This window comes from Apteryx mantelli, chromosome 8 (genome assembly GCF_036417845.1).
Source record: "Apteryx mantelli isolate bAptMan1 chromosome 8, bAptMan1.hap1, whole genome shotgun sequence".
NCBI lineage: Eukaryota > Metazoa > Chordata > Aves > Apterygiformes > Apterygidae > Apteryx > Apteryx mantelli.
In genome coordinates this window covers 33,959,206-33,981,405 of record NC_089985.1, presented here as the reverse complement: position 1 = coordinate 33,981,405, position 22,200 = coordinate 33,959,206, and the positions used below count along the sequence as shown (strand labels likewise).

The following is a 22,200-nucleotide window of genomic DNA, read 5'->3' as shown; positions in this document are numbered from 1 at the left end:
TTGGTATATAAGCTGAACTGTTTCACACTGATTTTGATAGCCTCCTTATGCAACCTTTGTGGACAGGTGGTATGGGTAACCCTCTCGCAGGGTACTGAAGATGATTACATTATTTTTTAAATTTGGGTCCCCTGCTTTCAGTTTAAGGAAAAAAAAATACATTACTGACCTGTAGAACATTAAGGACATAACATGTTGTGCAGCTGCACATCACCAGCTGCTGGTGTCCAGCTGTTTGTAGAGCTAATATTATTCTTCAAATGTGTGCTTTTTTTTTTTTCTTAATTACCTGGCTTTCAATGAGCAGAGCTCTTTATCTAATGAGATTGTGCCCTGGATCAGAACATTTTGTCCTTGAGTCTGATGGAATTTTGAAGTGCAGTTTTAGTCAGATAACAATTTTTGTTACTGTGATTCTAAGAATCCCAGTTGTGGCACAGGATCTCCCTGGGCAAAACATTGCACAAACTGAATGACAGGACTGTCCATCTGCAAAGAACTTAGGTTCTTATGTATGAGACGATGTAAAAGAGAGGTAAGATAAAAGGATATAAGAATTAGAGTAGGTAAGGTTAAGATAAAGACCTCTGATGAAGTTATTATTTTTGCTGGAAATGTAACAGACTGATGTTACTGATCAGTTAGAAGAGACACAAGTCTCTCAGTGGAGAAAGACATCTTGTTTGCTTCAGTTTCTCTTCTTGGAAAAGGAATGGTGACAGAAATCCACTTTCAAATTTTGCTGCAATTTTAATTTACTGCTGCTGCCAGCGGCCCATCTTGTCCCTCTGGCAGAGTTTACTGTGTCTGTGGGAAGTGTGACAGAAGTGTGTGAGCCCTGGCCTCCTCCCTTCCCACTTCAGCACAGAGCAGGTAGGGGTAACGCTAATATGCTTGAGTATGAACTGTGCTGTTTGGGATGCAGTGACTCCAGTGGCTACAGTAAGCCCTTGCAGAGGACTGAGGCAGAAGATGAAGGTTCTTGTTTTAATTCACTGCTGAGAGATGTACTGAAGAATATCTGTCTTGGCCCTGAAATCTCGACACCCCACCATCACCACCAGATTTAGCCACCATGGGCAGCTCCTTGTGTCACCTGTAGGCACTCTTAATCTGTTCATTTTCTTGTCTGTCAAGCCTTTATTTTTAGCTTAGTTTTTGTGTGTTCTTTTTTGTTTTAAACCCTGAAAAACCTTTCCTCATGCATGTTAAGACTGTATGATGTAGTACGTGTTGTACCTCCCTGAGTTTTTATACAAATGTTATGATCTCTTGTGAGCTGCTGCCTGTCAAATAAAAGATGCCTATCATAATTTTGTGTTTCAGCTACTCCAGAATAGGTACAAATCTTGTCAAATACTCCTCTGATGTTTCAATGAACTTAGGATAGCAGGTTGAAATTTATGACAGTGCAGCACCTACATGTAATGAAAGTTTGCACAGTGCAAACTATCTCCAGTGGTCCTTGACTACTTTCCTTGAACAGTAGACCATGACTTAATGATAAAAGATTTACTAGTTTGTTAGGAGATCTGAATGACTGGTTACACTGTTGCTCTATATAGTCATAAAGACTATGACTATTAAGTACAGTAATGGGTAAAAGAGGACTCCATTGCTTTCTTCTTTTGGTATTTTATTAGTTTTATTTTTAAACATCACTTGAAGCAACTCTTGGAATGAAGTCATATGCTACTCTAGAATGACTTACACATGCTGGTATTCGCTTCTTGCCACAATATTGCACAAAAGAACACAAATTTGAAAGTATGGTGTTAGATTCTTAAAGCATGGTGCTTTCTATTGGCTTTCTGTTAGCACACATGGTCACTTCCAGTATTGAACACATGGTGAATATACACAGGGATTAATAATTAGAAGTGAAGCTTTTCTGATTCCTCTTCTGCCAGAAAACCTCATGTGTCTGCCCTGAAAACTCCAACCATCAGGGCATTGGATAGGATTTTTGGATCCTTAATTACAGATCAGGTCAGAAGAATATCAGAAAAGCATCATTTTTCTAGGTCCATTTTCTTCCACTGAGCAAAAGGAATAGGAGGATATTACAGAAAAGTCTCGCAGTGTTTAATTATCATGTGCTGCTAACTTGTGAAAGCTATAATAGCAGCTGACCTGTTAAACAAACAAACAAACAAAAAGTCAGGCATACTTGCACTGAGTGCTGTAAAATACACCAGGATTGTATTGTGCTTCCCCAGAAGGCCCAAAATCTAGACTGCATAGTTAGGCAGTGGGTGGATGAGGTAAACAGGTCATCTTGAAAGTGAGGCAATAGTAAAGCAAGTGCGCTGGCCATTTGATGAGTAAAGATTTTGGCTCCAGTCTGGATCCTCTTCCAAACTTTGAAAAGTTTAAAAGTATCTCTTATTCTGTTTTATTCCAATGAGCCTAATGCTAAATAACCATTCCCAGAAGCATCCAGCTGTGTTTTTCAGAACTTCGTTTCCATAGTGTTCTGTAAAAATAGTGTGGCTGGAACTGTGCTGCAGATTCCTTAGGGTGTCCACTGTAACTTTCCACTAAGATATTTTCACAGTATCATAATGTTTCCATCTTTTTCTGCTTTCCAGAACATAATTTGCCTCTGGCAAATACTGCAGAGTTTTATTTATCACTGTACCCCATTTCTTCTACTCAGTGCTTTATAGTCTGTGACTGCTGAAGGAAGAGAGTTTTCCTGTTTACAAACACACTTATTACCTTGTATTTCACCACAATAAATTGTGTTAGGTTTTCCCTCATCCATACTCCTGCCACTCAGCTTGCTCTGCATCTTATTGTCATCTGCCATTATATTTATTGTCTTCTCTCCCAGTTCTGTGTTAACAACAAGCTTGATTATTTTTATTGCAGTCTCTTTTTCCAGTAACTTCTTATGTATCATGAAAGATTATTTTGTTTCCTAATCCTTGTAGCAATTGGGTCCTGCTGAAAGCATCACTTAGTATCACCTCTTAAGTAGTGTCTTTATTCTTCAGTGTAGAGTGAACCTGGTCATATATGGATGGAATTCCCACCATCCTGTCTGTCTCAGGTGAGCAACTGGCTCACTTCAAAAGATGTATTTTGTTTCTTACTTACCTCAAAGGGTAACTGTAGGTTAATTAATGTCTAGATAGCATTTGGAAGATAAGATTGCTTTGTAGCAACTCTTAAGAATACCAGCGAAGGGTCATTAGGTACGTCACAAATATTTTTTAAAGTTGGATAAGCATATTCTCAACCCTGTGTGTAGAATGGAAGTATTTAGATGTGTAGAATACTGCTGTCTCATGCAGTGCCTTATGTGGATAACAGTAGCTCGTTATAAAAAGCTAATGAATCATGGAAGTTTAAAGTTCTTTTCCCCCTCTTCTGCAAGACACAGAAGTAAGGTGGTGAGCAATGGGTTTCGTAGCATTTATGCCACATGTTTGTTGGTGATTATTGAGGCTTATGTTTTCTGCATAGTTCTTTAGATCTACAATGCCAAGAAATTCTTTCCAGTTTATTACCTGAAAATTATTAGCTGCAATTTTGGTGAACTTAATTAAAAGTGTTCATAAATGGCATTTGGTTCATTACACTTTCTCCCTTTCTCCCCCAAGAAATGTAAGCGCTTTAATAGTCTTTTACTAAATGGAAGGAAAGTATTTTTGAAATGTTATCATTATAATGAGAAACCAAGGTAATGAGAATGTGATTTCTGTTTTTTGTTTTGTTTTGCTTTGTTTTAGGATGAGAGTAACTCATCAAAAGAAGACTTGACTAAAACAGGAGAGTTTTCACATAAAGCATCCTTATCCATGAGTGAACTGCAGAGCAGGTATGGAGTTTTTCTCTGGCCAGTAGAGAACTGTCTTATTCATGGTATTGCCCTTTAAATTTAGCTAAAAATTTCACTTCCTATTTTGAGCTATATAATATATTGCATGGGGAAAAGGCTTCTGTAGGAGTTAGTCCTACCAAGCTTTTTCACCTAAAAGCAAAATACAATTAATTATCATTATGCCTTTCATGCTGTTTGGCACTGTGTCAGTATAGTCTTCATAAAACCCTGATTTTGGAACTGGACTGGGTCATAAAAATGATCTTTGGATGGTAGTCCTTGGGTTTTCTTCAGCCCAGCTACAGAGCAAATGTAACTTTAAAAATAACCATTTGGCTATACTTTTTAAATTATGGAAGTGCAAAAATAAGTTTAACTTTATTTAGTAATTTGTCTTTTTATCAAAGGACATGCCTGGAAAAGAGAAAGCATTTTAAAAATTACAGCAAAAACATAGACTACCCGTTAGAGATTCAGCATGCAATATTTCATCAGAGGTCTTGAAAACCTGAGATCCTGTCTGGTTTATATAGGTTAATTATTCTGTGTATTCTTCAGATGTATGATTAGGGTTTCATTTTAATATTTTACTTAGAATGTACTGTTTGATTTGATTTTGACAACTTCTGTTGTAGAAGTGGATCACTGTTAAGGTTCTCTATGTATGCACACCGTATTTTGTAGAATGTTTTGGGTACTCGGAGGAATGATGTTAAGTAACATAAAACATAGTTGGGTTGTATGGCTTTCTGTTTTTGCTTATCTTAAGAGAAAATCGTAGAACTATGGCGCTAAAATTGAGACTGCTTGACTTTAAAAGGTTTTATTTTGATAATTAAATGTGATGCAATATTTTGTAACAATGGCCTCATGAATCACCACTGTACACGACTGAAAGGAGCATAATTCAAAAAGGCCTAAGAAGTTTTTTTTTTTTAGCTCCTGTAATTTGTAGATACCTTTGGACAAGGTATCTAATAAAATGAATCTTAGATTTTCACATTTGCATGAAGCTGTTACTGAAGTTGTTAGCATTTCTCTACCTATGTTCACTCCTGTGTTCTTTGCTACTTTGTACTTTGTCCTGACAGCTGCTGCAAGTAAAATGTGTAGGATGTGTTTGTGAGAGAGAAAGTGCAAGTTTTTGTTTTGGGGCAGCTTTAGGACTTTGAGATTGATGCTGAAACTGAAGGCCATGAGAAAAGAAGAAACATATCTTAATACTGCAGCATCAAGAGATGATGTGATATGAAATGTGGCACTCAAGTTGGGAAAGGACAGTTCCTTGGCTTTAGAGACTGGCAGCACTAATCCCACTCACAAAAGGGAGAGACGCCTAAGGACTCCAGGACAGTCTGACTGCCGAGTGTTTGCCACAGCGCTCGTAAACAAGATACAAGGACAGAGACAGAGTTCAGAGAAGGACATGGTACTGTCGACCAAATGTTGGCAGTAAAGTAGATGATTGAAAACCACTGGGAGTAAGGAAAAGGTCCGTGTTTTGTGAAATATTTAGTATATGACTCACTCAGAAAAGAACTTCTGGGGCTCCTAAAGGAGATGTATGAGGGAACAAAAGCATATGACAGGTATTTCAGAGCAGGGAGTTGCGTGCAGAAATCCTACTGTTAATATGATTTGTGAGTGTAATTCCCAGATTGCTTAGCTCAGATTCAGATGGTTTCCAGTTGAGACAGGCGAGGGACTCTTCCCTAGCTTGGCTGAATCTTTGTCCACACCAGGGCTATGTACCTCATGTGCAAGGACTGACTAATGGAAATACACAAAAAGATAATGAAGCTTATGTCTTTTAAGTCTTTGTCAGAAACAGAATAAGGAATTTGCAAAAGTTACTATTATTCTTTGATACTTTCCTCCTACTGCAGTTAAAATTGTTGGATGTGGGTTTTCTCTAAGCAGATGATCTGCTTTTAGTAGAAGAAAGTGCAAGCATAAGGCTGACTATAGGAAATAGATTCTGAAGAAAACTATATCAGAGCTGTCTGCAAGATTGTACACCAATGTCCCTCCTAGTGTGCTGCTTATTTGTTGGACTAAGAAGGCCCTATCGGAAGTGAGGTGATACGAGCTGTGGAAAGAAAGCAGAAGTTTAGTGCAGTTGTTGATGGTCTCCAGTGTATTCACTTGTCTACATTTAACATAGGCCTGTGTAACTTCCCTGTTAATTTTGCTGTTATGTTTCTTTGTGTCCAAACTGCAGGGCACTGTTCACTGTGTCTAGGATGATAAATAGGTTTAAATTTTCTTCATGCTGTTGACTGAACTAAAGTGTTGGGGCTTGACTTTTCCAAAAGTGTGAAGGTGATCTTTTTCCATCTTTAATTTTGGAACCTCATATAGATTTTGCTGTTGTTGTTTCATGTGGTAGAGATTGGCATCACTATAGTATTCAAATGTAAGAAATCTAAGTGCAAAAGCTAACTAATCTAACAGCAAAAGCTGTTCCTCCTTCTGTTTTCCACGGGACAGTGGAGGCTTAGAAATGTGAATTTGAAAAACTGTCCCTACCTCTTTCTTTTCTTCCCTCCCCATTTTCCTTTCTTAAAATGAAAACCTGAATATGTTTTGCTGTAGCAAGCTAAAAGTATATGAGTGAGTGCTTTCATGGAAGGATTCTTTCAATTTTGTCACAGGAGTTTACTGATATTGAGGACAAAGCTTTAACAACTTGTTTGACCATACTAGATTAATAGATGGTATGTATATAAGAAAATGTAAAACTTCCCCATGAAATTTAATCCATTTCCTAGGTGAAGATGGCCACCAGTAAGTTTCGCATTTCCGGTTTATTTTCCCAGACTGATAACCTTCTCAAAAGGCTAAGAGTAACTCAGTCCTAATTTTTAAGTGTCTCAATCTCTGAGCAGATGTGAAAGATGTCACCTCAGTAGTCATTTTTTGCTTATGAGTTTTGATCTAGTTTCATGTTTTATTACAGGAAAAAGGCTCATTTCATTATATAACATAACCCTTTGTTTCAAAGGTTCAAGAGAATGCAAACAGCTATGAATTTTAGGTATACATACTTCAAATTTGTCAGTGTTTCATAATGATTTTAAAATAATAAACTTTGCTTCATAGATCTAGGAAATAATTTCTCAAAGCAACTGAAATATGAGAATATATTTGTGTTTAGTATTAAAACAGTGACACGTAAGACGGGGTGGGAAACGAACACTTGATTGCTGTTAGATCATAATGTATTTGGTAGAATACTTAATCCAAGATGCTTCTGATAGAACACTTTACAGCTGCAGCCACAGTAATTTAATATACCTCAGATAGATTGTCTTCATATTGAAATAACTGCTTGTGGTTACATTTTGACCTTCAAATGACACAAAAATCCTACTGTGTTTCTATTGCATAGGCTCAGTGCCTAGTCACACTGCCTATCAAAATACAGCAAAATGACTGCATGCTATTTGAAAATTAATTCTCTTTCTATCTAAGAGGTATTATCAAGTGCTCTTGGTTACATGGGGGAGAATTTGTGTGAATGAATAACATGGGGCTCCCATATCTTAGAAGTAGCTGCAGTGCAGCTTTTATTTCTATTTGTGAAAGGTAATCTGTGGTTAGCAGCTTTACTTTGGATTTCTGCTGTTTTTGTGCTCTGACTCCTGTTACTTCTCTTGATTTGATGATTATTGCTTTGCTTCTTTGTGTTAACAGTTCACCAGTACAGCAGAACACCACTGTTCACTTGGATAATGGTGAATATTGGTCCAGTCATGCAGCTGTATACAAAGGGAAGCCTCACAGAGCGATCTTTGAAGACAGTCTCGAGAAAATATACAGAAATATGTACCGAAAAGCTTCTGGCACTGTTTCGGACCAAAAAACCCACTCCTGATAGCATTTTGCTTGGAAATGCACAGTACACAATGTTCATATTTTTAATGAAAACTATTTTTATGTAACAAATATTTGTACTCTATTTTTAAGATGTAGTTATGTTTGGGCAGGGTTGCTGAGCAATGGGGTTGCCAAATGGGGAACTATTAAAAACAAACAAAACTAAGCCTCTTCCTAGTTAATCAAGCTATGTTGCTCCTTTCAGGCTATCAGAAGATAGTCATTTGAAGATTAATAGGTCTGCTGGACATTCTTGTCTGACTTCAAGTCAGGTTTCAGCTGCAGCCAACTTTTTAAAAAATCATTATAACTATTTAGTAACATAAATAGAATTGGTTGAAAAAGTAATATGTCTTACTGTTCAGAGAGGCAGTCTAAAGGGGAAGGGTGAATGTGTGTGTTGATATAAAAGCGTCTGCTTTGGGAAAGAGGGAATTGTTTTTTAGAAAATTGCCTTTGGATTGTGTTTCGTTGAGAAAGGCAGAAGGAAAAAACTCATACTGACCTATAGACATACTTTCAAAGCATTTTCAAGCACCTTTAGTAGCAAATTTTCTAATATAATCAAATTTTAAAAGAAACCTGCCCAACCTAGCAGTCTTTTTATCAGAGGAAAGTTCTTCTTCACATACCCTGTGCATTTGAAAGTTTCTAGGTTCTCTTGAATGCAGCCATGACATTTGCCAACATACTTGTAATTTAAAAACTACAAGTAAGAAAAGGCCGAGGAGGGGGTAGGCCTGGATCTAGTCAGCAAACTCATATACCCAGTTCAGGCCTTCTGAAGTCCCGGCATCACAATCCCACCTAATTTGGAGCCTATCCTTACTAGCCTGCTGGGATCCTGTTGGCAGAAATTGCATCCTTTTTGCTAAAGGCCACCAAATGTTCATCAGCAGTTCGATGCTTTCCCAAGAGACGAAACCTTTTCAGCTTTGCATTGAACAGATCCCACATTAACAGACCGGGGCAAGTTGCCCATCTATTGAAAAACCGAATGTTTTAAAAGGGCAAGAGTGTCCATCTCCTGCTTCTTCTTAAAATGGGGAAAAAACAAACGCATATTCTGGCTCCTTCCGTGACTGAGAGAACAGATTCAGTTACACCAATGCCATTTTACCTGTTACGATTGGATAAAGGATAAAGCTAGCAGTACAGATGGCAGAACATATGACTGTAACCTGCCAGCATGCCTAGATAAACAAAAAGTTGGTCTACTCTGCCTTCCATCCTTTAACGCTGAGACAACATAATTGATTTGCGAAAGCAGTTGGTGAGCAATTATGCTAGTGGGAAAGCACGTTGAAAGACTGTGTCCTTCTGTTTCAGGAAAGGGGACTCTCAGAGGAAGTGTCTTGCATATAGACATTTCTATTCCTTGTAACAGTTAAACCAGTTGAAGCGGATTAACACTGATAACTTCCTGTCCCTGATGCCATTTAGCCCATTAGTGCTTTCAAAGGGCGTTAGTTGTTCAGTCTTATGGTATAGATAAGTGTTGAGTCACTCTATTGAGAAGTAGTACACTTTTTTTTTTTTTTTTCCAGAAGTGAAAAGTAAAACTTGTCCAAGCTGTGTCACGGAAGGATGGTGGCCATAGAGCGTTGTAGCACCAGTATCTGGTATTCATCCATTACCCTCTTCCTGTGATCCTGTATTAGTCCATAAAGGAATAGTTTCTTTCTTCTTGCTGCTAAGGAATATAGGCATACGCAGACAGGCCCTGAATAAGCAGAGCGCATTCTGAGAGACTCTTTCCAAGCTTTTGGTTTAAAATTAATCTACTGAAATCTGAAAGTTGCTGTGGTTTTCCCATATGTGTTGGAGCCTTCAAGATTTCCTGTTCTTCTCACGGCATCCTATAGTCTTCATTTAATATTCTCTGTATTTGGCCTCCTTAGTGTCATAGTTTGGTAAAAGTTAGTGTAGTCAGAAGGTTGGCTGCTCCCCTTTGGCCGAATCTCAGTCTGCCACATAGAAGTACTGTTTTGCTTACCCCTCCGTGGCACTCCAGTATTGCAGATTTCTGTCCCAGTTAGTTCAGTGTTTAGGAAGGCCTGAATGCTCAATCTCTTTGTATGGATGACCAAGGACACGGGTTGTCAAGAAATCAAGAAACAAGGAGGGGACGAAGAAGGTTGGAGGCCACTGTGAAAAAACAGGGTAAACTTCGGAGGGTCCAGAGGAATGGCTGGGGTATGTTTCATTCTGTTCCCCTAACTAAAGATGGGAAGCATATGGTAAATATGGAAACCTTTGTTTTTTACATCAAAGGGTCTTTTAATCTGTATTTCATATGGGGACTCAATGGGAAAAAAAGAAAGTGTCATACCTTTTTGACTGGTATGAATATTCGCACTCTGTAGCCTTCATATGCAGCATAACAACAAATGAAGCAGATAGACTATAAGTGTCTTTGGCCATGATCTGACTGCTAAGGGAGATGGTGTGTATAAAGTCTTTCTGAATCAGCTGCTGCAGAATATGTGTTTCTGTCTTGGGTCAGAGTCATTCCACAGCTTATATGCTGTGACAGAGAAAAGCGTGTTCTCTTCCAAGCACTGTGCTGGGAATCCATTTTGGTTAATGGAAAACTTTTCTATGAAATGTGACTTAAGACCCAAATTACACCAATCTGTCCACAAAATCTGCAAGCCACTTGTTTTTTAAAAGCTTTTGGCCCTTTCCCTGTTTGCTCAGCTAGCTCTCCTATTAATATGCATACAGCTCAAGTGCACTGAACACTGCTGCTCCTTTGCTACTGCGGTATGTGATAAGTATAGGTTCAGGCAGTGAACCAACATAGTAATAAACTGTAATTGTTTAGTGCACCTTGCTTTCTAATACAATTTAAATCCCTTCTATCAAATGCAAATTTCTAGGTTCCTGAGTGGAGCTTTAAATAGCATTTTCTATGTTCATTCCTTATCTTTTGTCATCCACAAAGTGGTCTGTTAGTGACAGTGGGATGGCATAATTCCACCATCATCATTTTACCTCCTAAAGGAAAGCTGCCTACTCAAATCTAGAAATAATGGGTTTAGATTAAGAGAGAATTAGTGTTTTTCTGTAGAGTCTGTCTCTTCCTCCTGCTCTCCCCAAGTTATTACAACCTATGAGTGTTCTCACCAAATGTTATGGCTTCCAGTGTTGCTTGCAGTATGCAATATATTCAGAACAGTATTTTAATCTTTTTCATTTTAATAAGTCAGAGTCCTATTTTAATTTGCTCCCTTGCCCCTTTGCTACAAGTAACTTTATAGTTCAGGATCTTGGGATGGCTTTACACAAACCAGCTAACTGTGTTCAGTAGCATGCCAGATCCTCTGTTAAATAGTAGTTGATTTGGAAATCACTCAGTCTGGGACCTATTGCAGATTAAAAAATGTCAAGCTATTTAATGATTTGCCTTATCTAAGTTTTCAGCTAAGAAGAGGGAAACTTAAACTGGTCAACCAGGGGCAAGAGGCATAGGGATGGACAGAGTAATGGGAACAGGTAGCAATAAGATATGCAGGCGTGTTTAACCCCCAAATCAGCTTTGAACCCTCAACTCCCCCCCTCCCCAAAGCAGCTCAGAACGTGATGAGGGCTGTTGTCTAGACTGTGTATCATATGTATGAATTTTACTATTGCTTAGGGATTTGCCAAAAATGGTGAGAGGAGAAAGAAGTCTGCCCATAAGGGCTGGGAACCTGTGGGGTTTTTTTTTTGTTTTTTTTTGTTTGTTTTAAATAACACTTTTAGCTCTGCTCAGTATTAAGTAGTCTGTGCTAAACTCGCTGTCATTGTTACCTCAGCTGTTAAATGGGGAGTTTGTGCTCTGAAACTTAATTAAATGACTGTAGAGTGCTTTGGGATCCTGAGGTGAATGTTGTTAGAGAAATTGTTTTATTTTGTGGCAGCCTGGCTGAAAAGTCCCATCTCCAGGTTACTAGAAAGGTTTTATTTTAATTTTCCCAGTTTTATTATGTTTTAATCAGGCAACTATCAAACAAGTCTTAATGTTATCAAGACAGAAGTCTCTTAAATCTAAGAGACGCCACTGAGAAAAAGAAGGGACTGCTTTCTACCTGCATTTTTAGGAGCTAATCTTTACAATGGGTATCCTGCTCAGCTTATGTCTCCTGGATGATCCAGGTTCTTCATATTCATAATGATTGCTCTCATGATATCTTTTTTGAATGCAAGTTCTGTTTTTGTCATCGTGATGTCTTAATGCTTTCTACGATGTGTACTAACCAGCACTATTAACACCTATCAGATCATTTGTTCTCGTCCTCTCCCCAGGGGTGGGGGGTGCAGTGGTGCGTGCAATAACTTGACAGTGGAAAACTTTCTGCTGTGCCATAGGTTTATCAGACAAAGTAAGTTGGAAGGAATCTCCACCTTTTCAGTCCACCTGCAAGGTGTAGTCTATTATTATATTATTCCAGTCTTCCTAATTCTTAGGTATTTCTAAAGGTATTTCTAAACACTTGTTTTCTGAAACACTGAACTATGCAACAAAATTAGCCTTTTAGCAGTGGCCGCTTAATTGTATGTCGTGTAATGTGGAATCTCTGAGTCATGTGAAAGCCAGCCACGACGTTAATTGCTTGCCTGGTTACAAAATGCTCATTATCAGAATGCTTGAGACTATCTCAAGAGATTTGTTTAGGAATCAAGGAATTTGGGAAAACTTTTTAATCAATGAAACTTAGGGAAAGCCGTTCAGCTTTTTGGTGCCAGTTGAAGCTAAGAGTGAGCAGCACTTCTGTGGATGATCTTAATGAGCTACCTCACTGACAAAAGTGACGCCTGGTTTAGGCGATGGTCCCTGGTAGCAGCGGTCTTTCCCTGGTTCTTTTGAGTTTCCATAAACAAACTGGTGTTGTGGGAAGTGATCAAGAATGTTTAATAATTCCAGTTTCTTTTATGCAATGGAATATTGAACAGAAACCTCATTGCACTGGTTTCTACTACTTTGTCCACGGAATTCAAAACATCTTCAATCAAAACTCTTAAAGGTGAAGCTATAGCTGCTTTCGTTAATGATGTTGGCTTGATTTCACCCATTTGACCAAAGATGTGCAGTTTGTTTCCTGTGTTTGTCTTGAGAGAAAAATTCTCTCAAGTGCAGTGATAATTTGTCTGGATGACAACAGGGAGGAATTGCAATCCTTCTGTTTGCTTGATCAATGTGGAGATTGTGCTTTGCCTCCTTGTGTATTTCCACTTGGTTCTGCGTGATTGCTTTTGACTCTGCAGAGAGCTCTCTGAGATGTGGTGATCTGAGCCTTCTCTCCTCTTCAAGTGAAGGAGTTCGCTGTTGCAAAACAAGGTCCCTTTTAGTTCATCAGAATTTACTGATCCTAAGAATATAGCACAATTTTTTTTTTTCCTGTGGTCAGACATTTGTGTAACCCTGTAGAACTGATACCACTGAGCGGAGATTGCTTTATATGAAGTGGGGTGAGAGGTGGAGAGCAGGAGTAGATTTTGTGAGCAGTTCAGTGCATGGCTTTCCATGTTTTATGCATTTACATACCATGAATTGTGGGTGTATAAAACTATCAGTGAAACTTATAAATATGTGTTTAAGTAACAAAAGCACCATTTACGTTACTGAACTGTGGTGAATTCTAATGCTTATATTTGTATTGTTACACTGACTTGAAGTTTTGGATGTTGAGCTAATTGTGTAATTATAAAGACGATAGTTGTATGAACTGTTTCATTCAGTACCCCAGTAGTAAACAATTGCTAAGAGGTTGCTTTCCCTGCCTGCCTTGTTTTCACCACAGTCATCTAGTGTTTACATACATTTTAGCCACTGTGCCATTTTTGAAAGCTTTATTTGTCTCATTTACGTTTTTGGTTTGGATAATACTTAAATATGAAATCCATCTGTGAAACATATTGTATATTCACGTTGAGGGGTAAAACCAGTTTTTAATTAAAATTTTATACAGCACTTGTATTTCACTTTGTCCTGTTTTATTATGAAACACTTCAATCTTCTTCCTAAAACACATATGTCTTGTGCGTTTCAAGATGTTCCTTGTTGCTCATGCAGAACCAGTTTCTGAGCTCTGTCAGCAGAGTGCCATATGTTCTGGGGTTCATTTAGCTTCTCTGGCGTTTGCGTAGGCAGCATATTGGATGTAATGCAGCTAAGCTCAACTCCATTCTTTTCTTTGTAAACTTGTCAGGAGATGAAATAAGCAGGGAGAAGAAAACAGTGAATAGTACTAGAGTGATTTGAATTATCAATAAGTTATGCTAAGTTGGCCAGTCAAAATTAAGGCTTTTTGTGTACTTGAGGATTTTCTTTAATTGTGGCTTCTGCATAACCTATAAAATGATGCATCCCTCAGTGCTACCCAGCCTTACACCCAAAGCGAGTGCTGGAGATTGAGATATAACCCAGATGATTTGGAGATGACAGGCATTGTAAATGCTCTTAATTTTGCACTGATCCACTTTTTTAAAATACAAAAACGTGAGTTACGGGAGATGTGAGTGCGAAAGAATTGTACTCTTCTTTGTTGTCTTCTGGCTTTGTGAAAAATAACTCTCCCCGTTTACATGCCTGGTACTGAGGAGGGAGTAATCCTTCATCATCATGAGCCTGATGGTGCCCTCCTGTTAAGAAAAATGGCTTTTTTGTTATCTGATCAATCCATTCCTGTTCCCTCCCTGCACCCCATAATCTTGACCATGAACCAATAGGTGCCTTCAATTTTTAATATACTGCCAGTTTGTGGGAACACAGCCCATGACTGTTTATTGATAGTGGTCATATTGCCAGATACTGATCTTATCCGCTGAAAGCTGACTATGACAAAGAGGACCAAAGTATTTCTGTGATTTTGTAACTAGAGCTATTAAAAAAAAAAAAAAAACTCACTAGCGAAACAACTGTTTTCCCCTTGCTGAGGCGTGAGGCTGGAGGGAAAGGGCTCAAGTGGCTGCTTGAAATGAGTGCTTGGAGGAGAGGGGAGGGAAAGGTTTGCAATTCTGACCTAATGTACCCCAGGGCTGGTCAGAAATAACCAGCTGGAGTGACACGAGTGTAAACCTGGTTGAAGTGACAGGCAGATCAACTCCTGGGACTCTATTTACATATGTTTAAAGCAAACAAAAAAGCTGCCTTTGTTCCCTGGGAAAATCTATTTACTTGGCATTCAGCTCTTGTATAAGCTGGAACTTCTTTCATGGAAGATGTAGAAACAAAGCAACTGACATTTCTGCTTTGATGTGAGGCTGAAGCTAAGATTTGATTTTGAAATATGAAAGTAAACTGAAACTACCTCCAATTTAAGGTTGGTTTTTTTTTAATGACCTTAAAAGTTTTGTGAAGTTTTTTTTCCCCTCCCCTTAGGGACCAGAGGAAATTATAACAGTAATCTTACTTATAGCTGTAAGTCTATAGAGACAGTGGCTGTAGGTTAATGAAAAATTGACACTGCTACTTGCCTGTGCTTCCAGCAGAATTTTTTTTTTCTTCAGACTGATGTGAACTATTGCACTGTGTGAGTTGGTTATGAGTCTCACATATTAAATTGAATGCTTCTTTTGTGGAAGCTACAGTAGCGAGTCACAGCTGAATGTTTTGAACAACATTTCTGTTTCGAACAAATGTAACAAAAGTTATGTTTTTTTTAATAATGGTTACTGTGATGCCTTCTTCCCTCCCTCTCAAAAAAAAAGAGACCGCTTTCTTAGACTAAACCAGAAAGTGGCCAGAGAAATCGGTCCCTAATGGTGTCTATCCACAGTGCTGTATCTTGAGTGCTGTTAACCCACTCCCGTGTTAGTCAACAGCAAGAGACAGCACCATAGAGCAATAATTGAGTACTGCAAGCAGAGCTGCTGTTATGTTTTGCATACACTTATATACTATTAAGTACACTTACGCACGCTCCTCCTTGTGTGGCACTAGGATGCCTTGGGGGAACATCCTGGGGTTCGCAGAGCTTTGCGGAAGTGCACTCTTCAGGAATATTTCTGCAGTGTATTATGGGACAGCTTGCTTCTCATTTCAGGGAAAAGTGTTCAGAAATGGCACAAATTCAGCAGCTCAGGCTGACTTGGTTCATATGCTGACATCTTAATATCTCTGCTTGTTGTCCTTGGCATGGTGGTGCCATCTGGTCTTGCTTGGACAGCTTATCTGTAATATTGCACAGCATGATATTTTGGTTTTTGCTTATGAAATCTTGGGCTGTGCTTGAATGGCACAAGAGATCCACTGATACCTTGGTGTCAGCCTTTGACCAGATGGCACCTGCTGAAATAACACCATCCCATGTACAAATGGCTGTGATGGAGATAAATAGATAAGCAGAGGTGCTGGATATTGCATTTGAGACAAGGGGAAGGAAGGAAGGAAGACTACTTCAGGCATTATATGTGAATTCTGGTCAGGAAGTAAAGAGTCATTGGACATCCAGAGACCGCCCTGCTCACTTGAAGAGCTTTACATCTGTAACAGACAGTTCCTGGAGTGAGGAGCTGTTTTGGGACAGAAGCATTCTTCATCTCTTCTGGAGGAGTTTCAAGGCTCATTGGGCCAGGAGAAGGCTGAGAAGATATGTGACTTTGTGGGTTGGGGTACACCTGGGAAAAGGCAGAGTTGTGTGCTTGTCCTTGCTGCTGTCATGATTCATACGTTTCATCTAGCGAGTGTTTCGGATGAAATGTGCTGAGCTGATGATCTGTCCTTCTGAGGCAGAGAACACGAATCCCTTCTGCACCGTGGTTTGGCTTCAGTAGCGGAGATGGATGCTGCTCCCCACCAGCCACTTTCAACTTTGTGGATGTTAACCACCTCACAGCCTTCGCTCTGAGGACTCCTACAAGACAGTGCCAAGACTCCTGAAGCTGTGGAGCCTGCTGGCTCGTTGCCACACGCTCCTGCAAGAGCTTTATGGTGATGTATGCTTTTCTGTGAGACAGCTGTGAAGGTCTGCCCTGTGGGCAGTGGGTTGGGGCACAACAGCTGAGCCTGACCACAGATGGCGGCTGGAAGGAGAAGCACGGTCGAATTCAGAGCAATGATGTCCAACACTGATAAAGACTCCTGCCTGAGTGTTTTTCCAACAACAACATCGTTATTTTGGTGTTCCCAGCAGATTGGCCGTCTCTAGTGGGGAGAAAAATATGTTTGCGTGATGAGGAAGTTGTGTTTTTGAACTCTTCTGAAAAACAGGCAGTGACATTTCCTTGCAGCCTGTCACAGCCTGGGAGGACGCCTTCGGCACCTTTGCAGCAACTCTTTTGGGGCAGCGAGTGGGCAATTGGCTTATTCACTCATGTTCACCTGCTTCAGGGACAGTTACACAAAAACCTCAAATTGTTGTGACATCAACATTTTATCTGCGACAAAGAATCGCTTTTATCTATTGCTCCCTGTGTCACCTTCACAACACCTTGTACATCTCTTCTTACCTTTATATATTGCACAAGGCAAATGAACTAAAAATTTTTCATGCCAGACATTTGGGATTCACTGAGGTTGGATGGCCACTACCACATTATCTTCCCCATTTAGGACCAATGAAGGGTAATGTACTCCATTAAATCTGAGACGAGAGACTTGCATTGGTTATTCAGATCTGCTACATTTTGTCCTTTGCCACTTCCTTTTGACTTCAGCCCCTTTTTTGCCTCTCCGTGATTATAAAGCCCTGTTCCTCTGCACGCACTGCCTATGATTTTTTACTTACATTGTGTAAGTTCGTAACAGAAAACTGTTCAATATAACAGAAGAGGCTTGATGAAACCCAGAAGTGGAAAGCTGGAGAGAGATGGAGTCACAGTAGAAATAGGGTGCAACTTGTAATTTTTTTAATGTAACAAGTATTTAACTTCTGGAACAACTTATCCAGAAACTCTGCTTTCTTCTCGGCTTGCAGTCTTTATGCCAGAATTGACAATTGTGCTAAAAGAAACACAGCTAAGCTGTCAGACTGATAAAGAAATAAGCAGGGATGTTCTGTCACATGCATTGTGGTTATCGCTCAGCCAAAGATCCCAAATCCTACCTGTAAAAACTAAGGCAAATAGTAATAGGTTAAACTTCTTAGAAGCTCAGAGCCTGGCCCGGCTGAACTGTATGCCTGGGCACATGCAACCTAAACTCTTGCCACTTATGAAAACTGTGTAGTGTCCCCAAATTAACAAGAGCTACAGTTACAGCTTCAAAAGAGAACCAGCTTGCTTCTCTTCTTAACTCATTACCTTTTTATCTGCAGACATGCCAAACCCTGCTTTGGGTTATATTCAGGCTTTTTGTGTTTGTTATAGATTTTTGAAGACCTATGCTGTATTGATGGCATTTATAAATTAAAAAAAGAAATCCAGAAGACTTTGTTTTGTAGAGATAAAATGTAGAGCTAAACGCCGGCTGGTTTCACGAGGGTGTGTTCTGCTGCTCCTCGGAGATACCAGGTGCACGCTCTGAAATCCTCTTGCTGGTATGTCAGCGTTTCGTAACTGCTGCAGCTTGAGGTTAGCAGGGCGATTTTCTCTTGTATGGGGTTTAGACCAGTGCTCCTAACCTGGTGTCTGCATAAAATAAGATGAAACCACTGAAGGTAGGAAGCTGGCTTTATTATCTGTAGGAGAAACGCTTTGAGTACATAATTCAAAATTGTTTTACGCAACCTTCCCCCACACTCCACCAAGGAAAAGGAGAAAAAGGGAAATCTGGGCAGTGATAAACACTTTGATTTTAACTGAGAGTCCTGGGGAGGATGATTAAAGGGGGGGGGCTCTTTACCATGACTAAGGATTTAGAGCTGTTTCCAAGGATGCAATGAGATTTCTGATACATGCAAGCATTTACAAAACAAATTATGCTGGTGTTGGAAGCACTGGACACTGAAAAATGGATAAGTGAGCTGCAGTGTTAGGGAGAAAAACTTCCACACAGAGGAAGGTGGAGGGGAATGAGGGGTTCCCACGGCCTGCAGTGTCCCAGCCCGGGCAGAGCCTGGCAAATGGGCAACATCTCTGTGGCAGTACAGTGCAGGGGTGCCAGCAGCAAAACCGGGCTCAAGATTTAAGTCCATGTGTATGAACAGACCAAAGCAATAGCAAAGTTAATACTAGTTTTTTGCATTATTATTTGCAGTAAAAGCAGGAGGGAGGTTCTGATCGGTTGTTTTCTATTTTTTTTTATTTTTTTTTCTCGAAGGGAAGGGAAAGCAAGAAGAGAGAGAGCAGAAGAAAGGAAACTAAACCATGCAAAGCTGCTGGTTTTATTTCTTTTCCTAATAGACATCCCAGGTGGAGAAGGGCACCAGGAGTCTGTCAGCCAGGGCTTCTTACCAAACCCAACATATCCCACCTTCTTCTTCAGATCTCCATGAGTTTTACCTTGGTGACGTTTTCCTCTGTAGGAATACAGGGAGGTCAGTACTCCCTGCAAGGGTGAGAGCTTGTGACCTCAGGTGGTAAACAACTTTTAACCTCTTTAACCAGGAGCTGGTGACTCCCAAGAGGTCACTTGGGATGGTGGCAGTCTGTCTGGTCCGCGCTGATAAGCAGGCTGTGAATGCAGCTCCAGCTTTGTCCCAGAAAATGAGCGCAAAGACCAGAGAAAAGATGTTGCCCTGGTTGCTAACTCACTCTCTGCCATGCTAAAATGTATGGAGTCTCGTTTCTTCCTTTTGTAATAAACTGTGCCCACCATAGCGTTTATTTTTTTAAATAACATTTTAAAATATTTTCCGGTAAATTAAAGTGATGACATGTTTGTAGGGTTCATTGTTAATTTCATTTCCTTTGGCTCAGCCAGCCGGATAAAATGCAATGTTATTAATCTTTGTTTAAAAGAAGATCCTTTGCTGAACAGTAATAAATGATCTTGATAGATTTGTCAGGAAAACAAATGATAATCATTTGCAGATAGACACAAGCCTAGTATGGAAGATTAATAAGAAAATATGTATTGGCATCATTAATAACAGCTGCTGCCAATGGACTTGTATATTGGTTACAGTTCTGAAAGCGATGTGTTCTTGTGAGGATATTGCAATTTATCACAAGCCGTGAAGAGCGAGGATGCTCCCTGAGAAGGGCCGGCGCGGAGCGAGCTGGCGCGGGTGCTCGGTGCCGCTGCCGTGGCTGGAGCTCCGGCTCTGCTCAGCGCTGACTTTCCACGTACGTTTCCCTGCGTCATTGGTGCAAAGTCGTCTGGACCTCGTTAATTTGTCTGCTCCTACCTTGTTTGGGGGCTGCAGCGGGCTGGACTCGCAGATAATCCTAATTCCCTCTGTCCCTCCGCCCCCAGGAGCGTGTGGGCTGACTGGTGCCACCGGGGAGCTTGGTCCCGAGGCAAAGCAGGTCGGGCTGCAGCGGTGGCGGCACACGGCGTTTGACACCAGCCTTTGCTTGGGGTCTGCGCTGCTCCCACCTCATCTAGCTCCGGAAAGGTTCCTCCGGAGCCTGCCGCAGCTGTCCCAGCTTTAAAAAGCGCCTCTGCTGTCCTGGGCTGCAGGTCGGGGTCGCTAACGGGAAGGAGGGCGAGAGGCGAGACGGAGGGAGCAGACGGAGCAAGAGGCGGGATAACGGGAACGGGAAGGAGCGCAAGGCGGTGTGCGCGGTGCGGTGGGGCTGGCGCCGGCGCCGGTCCCTTTCCTGGCAGTAGTGCGCTTCCCAAAGGACCCTGATTTAGGACCGTCCTGTCCCGCTGACCCGAGCGCCTGCTTCCCAAAGGTGCTCTCTTAGCCACGAAGCCTAGGCCTGAGAAGCGCTTGGGGAGTTTTGATTCTTCTAAACTATCCCCCCCCCAACCTCATCTTCAGCCAGGAAGCAAAATGTAATTTCTCATTTTGGTTTTAATTTTTTTGGTTAAATATGGTATTTTCCCAGAAAACACAAGGGAAGGTCGAGATGTTTTGAGCTGACTGGTTTATTTCTGCAAAACATTTCAGTTTCCTCCCACCCTCATATGCTTTTTTCTTTTGTTTTGCTTTAGTGGTTAAAAATACAGTAGTAAGTCAAATACATTTACCAAGGAAATCAATTTCTCCTGTGGGGTACACAGCTGGCTGCAGCTGGCAATTCCAGTGTCTCCATCCCTTCTGTGGGCCAAGCTCAGGGATGAAGTCACATCTCCCAAAACGCATAGTTTCATTTAAAGGAAACAGTCTTCCAGGGTCCATGGGGTGAGAAGGGGAGGGGAAGAGGTCAAGATCATACGTCCAAAGATCAGAAGTGTTTTGTACTGTTTTTTTTTTTTAAAAAAAAGAGTGAAACTTCAGTTCCATTCATCGCAAAATTGAAATTTTCTTACTGAAAAAACAATCATCTCAAATGTGTGAAAACTGCCTCGTTATCCCTCAACTCACTCTGTGTTGCTTTTCCCATGGCATTAGCGGGTGTGTGGTCCAAAAAAACCCAGCAGAGCCATTGAGCTAAGTGCTGCTGAGGGGCGCTGCGTCTCAGAAGCACTCAGTGCCTCCGCGCTCTAGGCAGGGAGGCAGGAGCCGTGGTATTTCTAAATGCATTGGAAATGCGTCCGCTATTATTAGACATTTACCAGCTATTAATCACAGCTGGTAACTTGATTACCTCTAAATGTTTTGAGGCACCCTCTGATTCGGGCACCACCTGCTCGCAGTTGCACAGTGGCCGTGCCAGGGAGCGAGCTTTGCGGCGGGTGCCTGTTCCCACCGGGACGGACGGGTGACCTCCTCTGGCTAGAGGGGCTGAGATTTCCCTTGTTTAAAGGCAGTTTACTTTTTCCTCTTAGAAAAAGCAAGCGTTTGTATTGATCTGGGCCAGCACAGCCCCCCGCATCGCTGCGTCCCAGCCCGCGGCGGGGGCTGCAGAGCGGTGCTGAGCCCCGTGTGCAGCCCTCGCCGCAAGCGCTGCGCGGAGCTGGCGTCCGCGGAGCTGCAAACAGCCCTGTGGACTGATGTCCCGGGCCAAGGCCTCGCACGCCCATGCTTTTAAACAAAAAGAGAAGGAAATCAAAGGGCCAGGCTAGGCCTAGCAAGGCGTGCTGCGCTCCGTGCCGTGCCGGGGGTGGTGAAGCCGGGCTGGGGCAGTCCGGCTGGCATCGCCAGCTGAGCCCAAAGCCCGGCTCATTTCAATGTGAAAAGCGCAGCCCCAAGTGCCTCTGCAATAAGCTTGGCCGCCCTGGGGACCAGCTGGCCACGCACCGGCCACGGGCCGGCCGCTATCGCGCTGCTTGCAGGATGCCGCACTGAAAAGCAGCATAAGCTTCGTCGTGCACAAACCTGGCCTTGAAGCTTAAAAACAACAACTATAACAAAATCCTCTGGCTATAAAAAGACGCAGAAAAGAGCCCTCGGCTCCAGCGGTGGCACTGGGAGCAGCGGGGGAGGCGGGCAATCACGCAGCTCGGTGCGGGGAGGTGGCCGTTTCGGCTGCCGGCAGGGAGCACCCGGCCAGCTGGGGCGACGTCTGTGCAGCCTTGTGCACACAGGGCACAAATTATTGTTTCGCTTTTCTTTGCACCCGTCCTGCCATGG

General features: G+C 41.4%; 1 protein-coding gene across 4 annotated transcripts in view; it reads left to right on the top strand.

Moving 5' to 3' along the window:
- SPATA6 (spermatogenesis associated 6) overlaps window positions 1-13,670 on the top strand; it is a 47,176-nt gene extending 33,506 nt beyond the window's left edge. For all 4 annotated transcript variants that reach the window (XM_067301221.1, XM_067301222.1, XM_013948460.2 and 1 more), the window contains 2 exons: window positions 3,738-3,826; window positions 7,526-13,670. In XM_067301221.1, the coding sequence (XP_067157322.1) occupies window positions 3,738-3,826; window positions 7,526-7,706 (270 nt within the window). In that variant the 3' untranslated portion in view covers window positions 7,707-13,670. The remainder of the gene's footprint in view (window positions 1-3,737; window positions 3,827-7,525) is intronic.
- Window positions 13,671-22,200: the final 8,530 nt, after the last annotated feature.